This window comes from Apus apus, chromosome 5 (genome assembly GCF_020740795.1).
Source record: "Apus apus isolate bApuApu2 chromosome 5, bApuApu2.pri.cur, whole genome shotgun sequence".
Taxonomy (NCBI): domain Eukaryota; kingdom Metazoa; phylum Chordata; class Aves; order Apodiformes; family Apodidae; genus Apus; species Apus apus.
In genome coordinates, this window is record NC_067286.1 from 40,771,799 (window position 1) to 40,785,477 (window position 13,679).

Sequence of the window (13,679 nt, forward strand, 5' to 3'; positions counted from 1 at the left end):
GTTCTGACACTTACCTTTAGGGCCTTTTTTCAGTTCTATCCAATGCCCATTGAATGCAAATACAGAGCCAGTATCAGAACACCCATCTGCCATTTTGTAGGTGAGCACCCTTCATCATCACCCACAGAATTACACCTTCAGGTCTAATAGCATTTCAGATGTTTCTTCTGTAGAAGTTCATAGCTTTGGAAAAAGCAGAGAGGACTCTTCATCCATAGGGTGTACAGCTCTCCTGAGAAGTGGTAGATGTGAGTTAAACCAAAATTTTTTAGCTTGGGTGAATGCTTTAGCTGATAGTCAGTATAATTTTTTATACTTGCTCTCAAAAGGAAGAGTGGTAGCACTGCAGTTATCTTTGTCACCTTTAAAGAAACAAGTGGCCTCAGGTTAGTTTTAGAGAAGGGCAACTTGAGGACTTCTAGACAGCTTGGAGCAAGACACTTTAACTGAAATTTAAAAAACAAGGAACAAAGAAACCCTATTTGGCTACTTTAGGAGCACTCTCTCCTTACACTAGTTGTTGCAAATCCCATCCAAATGTGCTGTCATGCTCTCTGTGCAGTCTGGAGGAGGAATGCACCAGTGCAGAGCACACATGGAGCTTCAGATCCCATCTTCAATACAAGTCCTGAAAGACAGATCTGGTGATGTTCAGAATTACTGCAGCTGCAAGCCTTTGTAGTACTAATCATTCTTAATATCTTTTGACATCCCATTTTCATTTGAAGATGGCCCTCCATAGAGCAGTTTGTGGTATCAGTAACAAAAGTCTCATACAGCTATAATGTGTGAAATTACCAGAGTGGATTATGGGATATCATTCTCATGGATATTTCAGGTGTCATCTGCTGGTTTGTGATCAATGCCAAGATCAGGTTGAGTGGTGTGCTTAACCGAATGAAGACCAAAAATCCCAGCCAAAGGGTGTGACAGATAAGCCCTTCCTGCATCCCTTGCACACCCAAGATACCCATTCACTGCAGGGAGTTTCACGTGGATGAAGAATGCAAAACTGAGCATACAACCCAAGTCAAGTATTTGTTTTCTTTGTGTAGCTGTGGTTTACATTTACTTAACCTCTGTAAATTGTGGATTGTGATGCAGATATTGTTTTCTTAAAGTATGGATAGTTACAATATAAACACAAATATTTATCATCATTTGAATAGTTATCATCTCAGCCTTTCAGGAAAATATAAGCAGCCCTGAAACTTAATTTTCTCCAACACTAGAATGTATTCTATGAAAGTCAAATGTTTTCAGAGTCAACATAATCACAACATCCCAGTTTTTGACCCGTGTGTTCATTTACAGTTTGCTTATAGCCGCTTCACAGAGATGGAAGTTTGTAGATTACAACATGGTTGTATTGATTTATCAGTAGCAAAATACACTAAGTATACTTAGTAAACTGGATCGCGTAGCTCTTAGGCTTGTATTGTATAATATCGGCTTGTTGTGGAATACTTCAGAACAAAATCAGAATGTTGGCTTAGTTAACATCAATGCTGTAAACCAGACTTGCAAAGACTAATATTTAGTAAGACCAATAACACAAACAAATTAGATTTTGAAGTTGTTTGCCCAATAGGAAGAAGCATGCTGACACAGTATTTGTAAGCTTATAGTTAACCATTCTATGACAAATTATTAAATAACTTTGAAAAGCAGATTGAGTGCTCCTTGAAGAATGGCAGGAGAACTTTCTCAGACTTGCTTTTCTTTTTCCAAGATGATAAAATGAGTGTCATAGCAAATAATAATTTGCTTTAATATTTTATATCCAAATAAAATAAGTCCATGGAATTTACATTGCCGTTGCTAAATAGTATTTGGTTTGTTTGCAAAAGTCATTTATTTGTGGCTTGGCTGAAGGAATAAAAATAAATTTGTGGTTCTTTCTGTTAATACTCATACTGTTTCTTAACATATGCAAAAGACTGAATACTGTAAATGTATGTGCAGAAGCTCAACAAGAAACCCCAGACTTTCTGAAGCTTCTGAATTACGTATCTCTTAGAGAATTGCTGGAACAGTTCTTTATAGTAACAAATAGAAATAACCTACTAGGCCAGCAAGGTATTTAATTTTAAGCAAACTTGAAGTAATTTACATTTTTCCACTGCTTAAAATTAAGTGTACCTTTACTGAAGCAGGGACTAGTTCTCCAAGGAAAAAATTACAGGTCATGTTTCTAATAGAATACTGAGTCATTAATTAATAGCCAGATTTTTCTGTAGGGCTTTTAAATTTTTTAACAATATTTTGTAGAAAGGGGGCATCAGTTGTGTTTGTAAGTAAGAGAGCTATCAACAGCTTTAACCCTATCACTGCCACTATTTTATTGGCAAGTTGCTCAGCTCTCCCATTCCACATTTTTGCTATATATGGTATGGGTATAAGGATGTAGATCTAAACACTGAGTTGTTGGAAGGCATAATACTTCAGGAACAAATTTCATAATTTCAGCTTCAGATTATGAAATTTTTTTCTCATAGGAGGTATCAGAATTCAGCCTTGGAGTGCAAGACACATGCTGATATTGGAGAGGTGTATAATAAAATTACTGTATTTTGCACTTTATTCTTTTCCTCAGAATATATCCATCTCTATCATCTCAATATTTTATTTTATGAGATAATCATGTTAAATTATTTGAAGGTTGTCACAGATTAAGATCTACATCTGATAAAAGTTATATCCTGAGTGGTGAACTCAACACAAAAGACATTTCACAGATCTCTTTTTAAACACTGAGAAAATATTTTACTCTGTACTTCTGAAGAATTTAATGAGTCTAGATGTGAAGCCAAATTTTTATGCTTTCAACAGCAGAAATTAAAAGGTTTTTCTCCCACAATCAGTCCCATTCATGCCACCACCAGGCTAAATTGCCACCAAGGCCTGAATCTACAAGCTCACTAGTTCAAAAGAAGGTCCACTACTTCTCTTGCATCAGCCTTGCTTGGGAATTTGCTTACCTCCCAGGAGCAGGAGTAGAAGCTCATTCCCAGCCAGATGGCAGGAACATGGAGCAAAATAGGCCTAGAAGGCAAGTGAAAAAAATCTTACGTGGATTGTCTTTCTAGAATGGTGCAGAAGACAGCTGGAGACATTCTGTCTGCTGGCTGCTGGAGATAGGTTACTGAAACTTAGAAGACTTTTTTTTACCTTAATGGCCTTAAATGACTGATAACTTAGTAAAAATCCTATGAAGTATTTTAAGGAGCAATACACGTGTAGAAGACACTTTGTCCTGTGATGCTAAGTCTCAACTGGTATTTTAAAAGCCCATTTTTTTGTGTGTAAATGAGCAGTTAGGCATCTTTTCTGGTTTTATCTCTGCATAAGGGACCTGGTCGCAGCATCACCATAGTAGACAAGCTTCATGCTGGTAACATCTGTATATAATATATTGTAAACATTAAGAGGAGGAGAGGATGTTTCACCCATGGATTTTTTGTTAGTCCACTACTGAGGGAAGATTGCTAGAAAGACTTTCAGAAATACTTTTCAGAAGTATGAGTAAGTGTGAGTTGTCCTGAAATCAGGAGAGGTCTGTGGGCACCACTGGATCACACCAGAAGGGGGGGGGGGTTCACCTACCAGTTTGAGCCCTTTATGAAGGACTTACCACAAGCGGGAGTTTAATTAAATGCTTTCTTCTTACATGCAAACCCATTTCTATTGTTACTTGATCTCTCAGTGATATTGTAGAAACCATTCCAACTTGGGCAATATCCCATTAGTTACACCAGGAAGGCAAATCTGTTGCAACACATCAAACTTATGTTAAAACTGTGGTTTTTAATGTAAAGTGGAGGGATTTGGTGATGGTTTATAGGAAGGAGTTTTCTCTCCACAAGCTCCAGGTTACTCCTGGTCACAAGGATGGGAGCTGTCTAGAGCCGGCAAGTCCATCCGGTTTTGTAAAATATTTGTGGAATCAAGAAAAAAAGCTCATGTTGTCTTTACTGTTTATGATATCAAGAGGAGTCTGCCAAAGTTGTGCTTCGATGGGATGTGCTTGGGAAACAGCTTGAGTCGTAATCCAGGAGACCCTTGCTTTTTCATATTAGCACAAAGTTGGTAGAATTGCTGTCACTGTAAGGAGTAGGCTTCAATGACAAGATTTCCCTTTAAAAAGAGACCAGCTGTTACCCCATGAACGGAAACAGTAATTTCAGTGCTAAGAGTAATACAGACTTATGGAAGGAGCTATATAATTTGCATATAAACCATTAGACTCAAGCTGGAGTAATTAGGTCAAATTCTGTGGTGTGATTAATTTAACTGATCAGTATAATTTTACCATCATATGCCAATATATCTTCTATTTCAAGACTGTGAATTTTTTAACTCATTAATATCAGTCATATGCTCAGTATGAATGATCCATCCAATAGTAAGACTCTCTGTCTGGTCTAAATGATAAGCATGTTGTAGATCTCAATTTACTGAAACACAGATGAGGTTATAGCTTAGTGGTTTCAGGGTTTGTTTTTGTTTCTCATAAGCTCGTTTATTTTAGGCAATCAGTATATGCTGTCCTGAGAAAGCATTTGAAAGCAAAGGAGCAATACCTTTCACAAGGTGGCATTAAATCCAGCATAGATGCAAAGTCCTGATTCTGTATTATCCTGTACTGTGTAGCAATCTACATCAGTGCAAAGCGGGGTGAAATGCTGTCAAAATAGACCAACTGTGTTTACCACTCACTTTTCCTGCTGCTAGTGATGGCACAAGGTGAATAGTAATGGTGAGCGAGCTCATAATCTTCCAAACAGAAGGTAGAGAGCAAACAATTTGACAAGATTAGTTATTGTGGACCACAGATAAAGGCTTAATATTTTAGCCAAGGCCTGCGTAAGCCAGGTTTATTTTGAAATATGTCTGCTGTCAGGAGCCCAACTGGCTGTATTTACTTCTAAGTTTAATCATATACAGAATTAACACTTTTGGGTTGAGAAGACGCTGAAAGGGATTTAATAGGAATGCTTGTTTTGTGACAGTGCTTTTCAGAGGCAGAATGGTTTGCCCTGCCAAATTTAAGGCCTGTAAGTTTAATGGAACATACTTTTTGGAGTGACATTACAAACAGTGTTGGGCAGGCAGGAACTGGCAGTGGTGCCTGGAGTGATTAGATTCAACACTGTGGTCTACCACAGTTTAGAGCTTGCTGAAGCTGCTAAATCAGTCTCTAAGACTTGTGTTTTAAGACCAGAAAGAACCATTAATACTGGTCAGTTCAGCCACCTGTCTAACACAGGGCACGGAATTTTACTCAGTAATTCCTGCGTCAGGTTCAAAACCACTGCTGAACTCCAGCCTGCCATTTAGAAAGACTACCAGTCTCTGATCCAAAAGGTGCAGAGGGAACTTTGTTAAGCAGAGAGAGGCAGCCTGGTGTATCTGACCCATATGTGGTCTTTACCACTATGATGATTTATGAAAGAATTGTTTCAGACTGGTGTATGACCATTAAATGCAACTGACATAGTTCTTAGTGAGTCAGTCAAAAAGTATTATTGTTCAAAAGGCAGCCTTTTGAGGTGGTAAAAATAATACCCAAACTGAATAATTATGAATAATTAAAAATGCACTGACCCCCCCAGAGATAAGAAGGCAATATCTCTGTAGCATGTACATAGGCCACTCACATTTCAGGCTTTGATCCAGTGAATATTGAAGCATTTTATTCAGTTGGAGCAGCCTCAGTATTTGAAACTGAGAACAAGCCATGCCAACACCCCACATTAATGCAGTGCTGCTCCCTTGAGAGGGAAGTAGCTGGAGTCCAGTTCCCCCATACAAGTAATAGAGCTCAACTAGCTTCCTCCAGCCTCTGGAGTAAATGATCCTGTTCAAGAGACTGATTTCTGGATGAGACTAGTGTCACAGCAGCCTCTCTTCTCTGTGTCTGTAGTTTCCTTGACTTTTACAGGAAACACCTGAAAACAAGTACTCCACTTAGGATTTGATTAAATACGTCCAACAGGAAGACTGAAGGAGAGGAAAAGGATAGGAATTTTTTATTCTGAGATGAAATTAAGTGAATGTGTTTGTGTGACCACTCACTAAACAGTCGGTTGTTCACCGTGCTCTACTGCTAAACTGCTTGTAGTGCTTTTGTCCGGTGCATTTTATTTACCTAATGTATTTTCAGATGCTTGCTTTCTAAAGGGAATTAGTGTTAGCAAAACACATTCCACAAGTAGTCAGAAATCACGCAAGTAAGGCCATCTTCATAGCCTGAGCCTAATCTTATCTACTGGAAAGATAACCAAGGGTTATAGTTTAGGTTTATAAGCCTTTATATAGCATTTCAAAACCCAGGAGGGTTTTGTTTTTATCGCTTAACTCCTCCATCTGCAAGTAGAAGCTATTGTTTTCAGCTAGTCTATATATTGCTTTGCAGATTAGGACATAGGCTACTTTGTGGATAACCTTTTCTTTCAGCTGGGTATCCATTTTGGCTGTTTCTGAGGCATGATGCTCTGGAAGGTCACTCTGTGATGGTGGAACTGTGATGTCCAGAACTTGTGGATAGAGGCCACTGCTCTCCTTTGGGGCGAGTTCCTTTGGCCAGAGATGGAGCAGTGTTGGAGGATGTACTGATCTATGTGGATTTACACAGTTACAGAGTTTTTACTGATCCTAAGTGACAGTTTAGAGATAGATTTCTTCAGCAGAATGTGTGAAAGAGGAGAGCAAGCCAAAAATGTGCATAGAAATCAGCACGAGGAACCAGTACATAACATTTTTGCAACTGTATATCCAGCTTCTGGGCCCCCAGAACAAGCTTCTCTGTCAGTAAGGATATTAAGTCTGCTTTTTGGAGACTGATTCTAAAAATAAACATATTTGTACTCAAACTTGGGTCATGTTCTGTAAGGCTTTGCTAAAACTCAAAGCAGGTTGTCAGACAGTTCAGGAGCTACACAAGAACACTCCATATAACAGCATACACTCCATATAGGCATTTTGTGAGATGTATGCAGAGGTAATAGCACAATCTGAAATAACTGGAAGAGGAGCTGAGAATGGTTGAGAATTCATCTTGGGGAAGAAACCTAGCAACTTCCTTGTTTAGGTAACATTCCTCTGCAGATGAGAACCTTCTCACAGCTTAGCAACACTTTTTTAAAAAGTACATATTCAAGCTGGTACTATCATAGCAACAAACCTCTCAAACCCCCATATCATTTCTGTATTGAAGCATATATTCACCTGGTTAATTCCAAGTTTGTATTGAGGAAGAATGAAGCCACTGCAGTTCAAGACTCTTCACAATGATGCATCTTTTGCTAACTTCACAGTAATGATGAACCAGATGTCCTGTCCTGACTTTTGGGGTTTTTTTATTTTTTCATTTCTCGGGAACACTGAGATGAGCATTAAAGAAGAAGGTAGAGTAGATAAAGAATATTTGTTTCTTCATCTTTGTGCTTTTCATAGATGCAATTTACACCTATTCCAAAAAATGCAAGACTTTTTTACTTTGCTTACATGCAAATCAGTATAAATAGAATTAAAGGTGTACCTCTCCCTCTGAATATGTAGTTTGTTCCTGTGTTTTATATGCCATCATATATTCTCATTTTGCAAGCACACATACAATAATGGTGCAGAGAATGCTGAAGAAGCATCTGCAAAGAGGAGTTATTTGTTAAGGGACAGATATTTAGAATTATGTAAGTATGAAGAAATAGCAAAGGTCACCTACTAGGATTTTCCAAAATCTCTAAGCAAAAGGTTGAAACCTGTGAGAATGAGGAGTGAGACCTTAAGAGGCTTTGTTCAACATTTCTAAATGCATGTCTGTCCTTGCACATTTGGACCTTCAGCACTGCAGCTTAGTTGCCTGCCATATCATTCTTCTGTCTGACCTAAAACACCAACTGCAATAATTTCTTCCTGCAGGACTTACTTGGTTGCTTCATGAAATGCAAATTCAGTGAGTATCTTAAATCTCAGGAGAAGACAGTGTCATACTGTGCATTTAATTCATACTATGAGGACTGTTCCTTCACAAGCAAAACGACAAATGTCATTTGTTAAATCAGTGTCTTAGCATACAGTCAAACATAGTATTTGCTTTCAGTTAAGTAAAATACAGTGAGATTATACTGGCAGTTACCTTTGATCTTGAGGCATAAGACTATTCCTTCAGTTCACTGCAGATTAAAATGCTCAGCCCTTAAAAGGAGCTGGCTGCAGCGTCCCACTGGGCTGAGCCTTATGGACAAGGGGTGATTCTGCCACCCTCACCCCTCGCAGGTAGCACCTCATTGACACAAACAGCCTTGTTAGCTGCCTTTTATTACTCACAAAGAAAAATGGTGCTTAGTGTGAGTCAGCATGGCAGAGTTGGGCCCTTGGTGAACAAAGAGTCCAGGATTATCGTTCCGAAAAGCCCCCTGAGGCCTGTATCAAGAGTTATTAACCACTGATTCAGCCCATAGCTTTATTTTGTAGGCTTAAGTGGGATTTCAGTGGTATATTGGGTCTTGTGTCTGTGTAGGGGTGAATTTTGCCCTCTGTTATTTTATCTTATAAATAGCTGTTACAGTTTCTCTTTTACATTATTGTTTAAATCTCTTTCAAAGGTATGGTTTCTTAATCCCCTGCTGCTTTTTTTTTTTCCTTTCTTCTAATAAAGAATAAATAAATTTGCAAATCCACACATGACTGAAACAAAAGGCAAATAAACCCTGCATGGTTTGTGTTTGGTGCGGGATACCTCATTTTGATTATTTCAGTCATCATTCATTTGAAAAGCAGAAGCTATGATTGTTAAGCCTCATTATTTTCAATGAAGCCTGACAGTTTCAAGGTTAAACAGAAGACAGCTACTTTCATCCCAGTGGTATTTCTCTCCAAACATGGGCAGCTCTTCCTTAACTTGTCTGCTCTGGTGTGCAGTGTCATTGCTTGGTCACAGAGTGGTGCACATCTAAGCCCAATTGCAGGACAGTGTGTAAGCAATGACCTCCAACCAGTGTCTCCCCTGCCTCAATTATTGAAGTCATTTTTCTCCCACCTGTATAAGCCATGCAGTATATCTTTTTAACGGAATGGTGATTTAAATAAGACCTCTGATGTTACTATTTTTCTGCTGTCTTCCAGAAAATAATTTGCAGCCCAAACCTTCTGTTTGTCCTGACAGTTTGAAATGTTTCTTCTGTGCTTTATGTCTCTGAAGCACACTAGAGAGGATGCTAGTGTGAGAAAGAGAGCTCCAGTGACAGTGAAAGTGGCTGAGGAAGCTGCAGTGCATCTGAACATACATGCTGTTAAAAGCGAGGACTGATCTGCCATTGCTTTCTGAAATGGCACTGATTTAATAGGGAAACTTCTTAGTAAGAGAGGCTGAGGAAACGAGGACCTATCAATAACTGAGTTAAAACCCTTCATACCCAGAAAAAAATTTATTTATCCGCTGTGAGAAAACTTTCTGGAGCAAATAACTTGTGAAGCCCTGACTTTATGCTTTTCTGGACTACCTGCACTGAGTTATGACTGTCTGGGTGCTGCCAGATGAAGAAGTGCAGTAGATGTATGTTACAAAACCAGGAAAAATGCACTAGTTGGTTTAAAAGGAAAAGCAGTAATACATGGAAAACTGACAGGAGGGGAGGTGCTAAGCAGTAGTTTTTCACCTGTGCTTTCACTCCTTTAGAGTCCATGTGGAACAGCTAGAACCAGCTGAACTTTCCACATACATTTCCTGGTGTCTGATAATTACATTAGGGTGGTGAATTCTTAATCTTGTTTCAGGAATTAAGTCACCTGGTGAGTACAATGAAAGGTGTAGCTTCATGGTGCTTGGTGGTTCCTGGAAAACAAGAGTGTTTCAGTACGTACCGTGTGCGTTAGTCATGGCTTCTGGCAATAAATCCAAGATGTGTTAACTAGTTTTTCTGCACTGACGTTGCTAATGCACCAAAGAGATAAAATTAATTTTGCATTTTTGATAAAGCTGTGTTATTTTTATTTCCAATCTGCATTCCTCAAGTTGTATAATACAGATACAAAAAAAAAAAAAAAGCATAACTGTCTTTTCAGATAAGAAAAAATGGTCAACTTTGCAACAGTGAATGTGGCTATTTGAATCTACAACTCTTTCAATCTGTTATGGAAGTTGTGTCTATAATATGCTGGACATGGCTTTAAAAGTCTTCTACTGCACACAGTGTCAGCTTTTATATAGTTGGTTAATGTGTGGGAGAGCTTCTATAAAACACAGATAAATTGATGAACTAGTTTAAATGCATGGTTACTGGAATGGTGAAGATAAATATGTGTAAATGGACAATGCTGAACAAATTTAGCCCTTTGCATTTGCCTACATAGTTTAACAAAAGGAAAGAACAAATTATGCGAATGAGGGGCTGGACATAATTATATCCTGTGCCTTAAAACTAAGAGAAGATTATGTGGCTCTCTGTCCTTCTTATTAACTGTTCATTTTTCTGTGGTTGTGTCGACATAGTAACCATACGGACCACCTTCAAAATATCATCATCCACATCCTCAGAAGCTTCCCTTGTTGAGCATTTCTTTAAAGTTTTTTACATAAAACACTTGAGTTTTAGGCATAAATTTACAAACTTGATAATAAAAGTATCTGTTGGATAACAAGCAGGGTATTTTTTAAGAGGAAACAACAGCTAAATGTTATGTTTGACAAGAGCCATGGACCACTCAAATTTTACAGAGTGCAGGAACTGAAGGTCCTGCTTACACCAAAGTGTACATGTGCCACAGGGTTGCTGCACAGGGGTTTGTGTTGGTGCTTTTCAGGGACCTCAGATAATACATATGCTACAAAAGAAAAGTAAGTTGACATGTATCACTGACTGCAAATAGGTTGGGCTGTAGGTTAAAAAGTTTTCCGTAAGTTGTCTGCATTTTCCCTTAATGTCTGTCTTTTACAGTAGTGCTTTGTTTCCAAGCATGACCACCACCAGGACAGCTTGGTTCAGTGCAAACACTGTCTCTTTCAGCCAGAACATTCCTAATGTTAGCTTCCTTTTTTTTTCTCTCTCCTCTCCCTCTTCCCTGCCCCCTCTCAGGTTGGAAAGGCTGGTGGACGTCCTGAGGAAGAAGGTTGGAGCAGGGACCATTAGGACCGTGATCTGATTGAAAGCTCTAGTCTAAGGAAGCATTCACATCTGGTGACCAGGCTGCTTCATTCAGCACTGTGTAAACACTAAAGCCTTAACTTAGCAAACAGTTGTTAGAAGTGGGACACTCCAGCGACATTCCAAGCTGAGATAAAATCAAATCATAAATGTTTAACTACTTTGCTGCTGAGTTCTGTGATTTGTTGAAATGTTTCACTGCAAACATGTATTTGTTTTTAAGCAGATGCATTGTGGCACTGTGTACTGTGAAAAATGATGTAGATGCTTATTTTAACAGCCTCTGCTCTCGGGGTTACCAGACTATAGTCTGCTGCAAGGCACAGCTTGATCATGTTTTCAAACACGGCAGGCTTCAGGTGCAAAATCCTGCAAAGAAGTTTCAAAATTTAAATCCCTTATATTTTTTTCTGAGGCTGCAAACAGTCTGGTATTTGTATGTTAAATATATTAATTGATAAAGTAGGTTCACATTCAAGAAATATCTCTGGCTAGTGTTAGGGAGATTTTTTCCTCCTTACTCATAGCCCATTGAATTGCAGCTAGTGACTGTGGCTACATTTAAGGGAAGGGTACATGTCTAACTTTATACAACTGTGGAATAGCTACTGCTAGTGCTTGCCATTTTCAGCATACCTTAAAAAGAAATGTACAGTTCAGCTTCCCTGAAGGTACAGCTTCACAAATTGCAACGTGAAAGCCTTGTGACCTTGTACAGTATCTCAGACACTGGGGAAGGTTTCCTGTGTTGTTTGCAGCCACTCCTCTGTCCTTTCCTGTGAGGCAAAACCTGTCAAATATTCAGAAACCACCTTACAGAGTCAAAATGTGGCTTTTCAGCATAAGGTGGGTCCCTCACCCCTTCCTTAAAAGACGTTTTTTCCTTCTTCTGTTAGACTTCTGATTGCTCTGTAGTGCAGGAGTGCCATCCAGGTTGGTTGAGGCCAGACTGGCAATCTTCTGCTTTGTGTACTTCTGAAGTGCCCTGGGACTGAACACAAAGGCTGAGGGATTGACCTCTGCAGGGAAGGGAGAAACAGAGGGATTAGGAGGAAAATTTGGGGTACACAGATATTATAGATCCTACAGAGAGACAAGAGAGTCAGACCTGGAGTTATATTTGTGACCCAAACATCTGCCTGCATTTGGTGTATCTGTCACATGACCAATTGATGAGCAAAAAGGCCAGATCAGCACTCGTATAAACCTCCTCAAGAAGGTAGCTGTCATCTCTAAGCAGCCCAAATTCAGTAATGAATCTCAGCAGCATGGTGGGTTTTAAGCTACTCCCAGGACCAGTCAGCTCAGGCAGGGTGGATGTAGCTGCTAAGGCTTCCACATGCCTACTCTGCTTTGTGTTTAATGTTGTTATGCTGTCTTCCCTTTTAATGTTTGTTTGTTTGTACAGATGTCACGATATGGCAGTCTAGCTGAAGAAAAGGAAATTTTAATTTTGGACAGGAGAAGGCATTTCAATACCTGTTTTTCCTTCAGGCACTTCCGTATTAAACCTCCATCACCTGCAGACCTAAGCTTCTTCTAGTTTCAGTCTACCAAACCTAACCCCTTTCAGGGAGCTCAGTAGCATTCCTCAAAGCCAAATTTACCAAGTCACTTCAAGAAACCTCTGAAGTGCCCTTTTTGGACCTTTAGTCAATCCCAAGATAGCCAATGAGTCTGGAATCTCTCCCCTGCACTTATTCAGTGAGAGGAAAGACTAGAGGACTGTCACCCCTCCACCCCTTCACCATCTCCCATGTGTTGTTGTCTGGTGCTTGAGATACTCAACTGCTCTTTTTCCTATTGTCCTCACTGAGGTTTAGTGCACTGAGTGAAATGCAAGATCTCCTGTTCTGTCAGTGGTTTTGAACCATTCCTGTTCCAAGACTACCATACTGTGCTAGACCAAAAGTCCAGCTAGCCCAAGGACTGCTTTTGGCAACAACCAGTAGAAGATGCCTGAGAAAGGGTATAAAGTCAGGCCAGCACTAGTGACCTTCCTCCACAGTGGTCTCCCAGGAATTTTTTACTTAGGTGCTTTCTTTGTATTTGGCAGCATTTTTTCATCACCTGTTTTTAATATGTTTAAACTTTTAGTATCTAGTTGTTCCTGCCACGAGGACTTAGGCAGTTAATGGTGCATTGAGTGAAGAAATATTTCCTTTAATTTGCTATGAAACAGCTCTATTAATTTGCCATCCCCCAGTTTTGTGTTAGAGAAACAGTGAACAGCCATTCCCTATTCATAATATTTCCATGTCCCTTGTGATTTTACATATTGGACATCCTTCCCCCACCTTCTTTCTTCCAGAGAGAACCCCTAGTCTCTTGTAAAGAAGCTGTCTCATGTTCTTAATTGGCCTTGTCATGCTAATCTACGTCTTTTCTAGGTCTGCACTTTTTTTACTGAGATAGAACCAGATTTGTGTCTGGTACTCAAGATACAGAGAAATTGTGACTTTAACAGTTGTCATAATTATGTTGTCTGGTTTATTCTCTGTGCTATTTGTAATAAACTTTAGCATTGGATTT

At 39.2% G+C, this 13,679-nt stretch overlaps 1 protein-coding gene across 3 annotated transcripts in view; it reads left to right on the plus strand.

The window, feature by feature from the left end:
• MIPOL1 (mirror-image polydactyly 1) overlaps positions 1-11,827 on the plus strand; it is a 189,728-nt gene extending 177,901 nt beyond the window's left edge. For all 3 annotated transcript variants that reach the window (XM_051622612.1, XM_051622611.1, XM_051622610.1), the window contains one exon: positions 11,079-11,827. In XM_051622612.1, coding sequence (XP_051478572.1) covers positions 11,079-11,145 — 67 coding nt within the window. In that variant the 3' untranslated portion in view covers positions 11,146-11,827. The remainder of the gene's footprint in view (positions 1-11,078) is intronic.
• Positions 11,828-13,679: the final 1,852 nt, after the last annotated feature.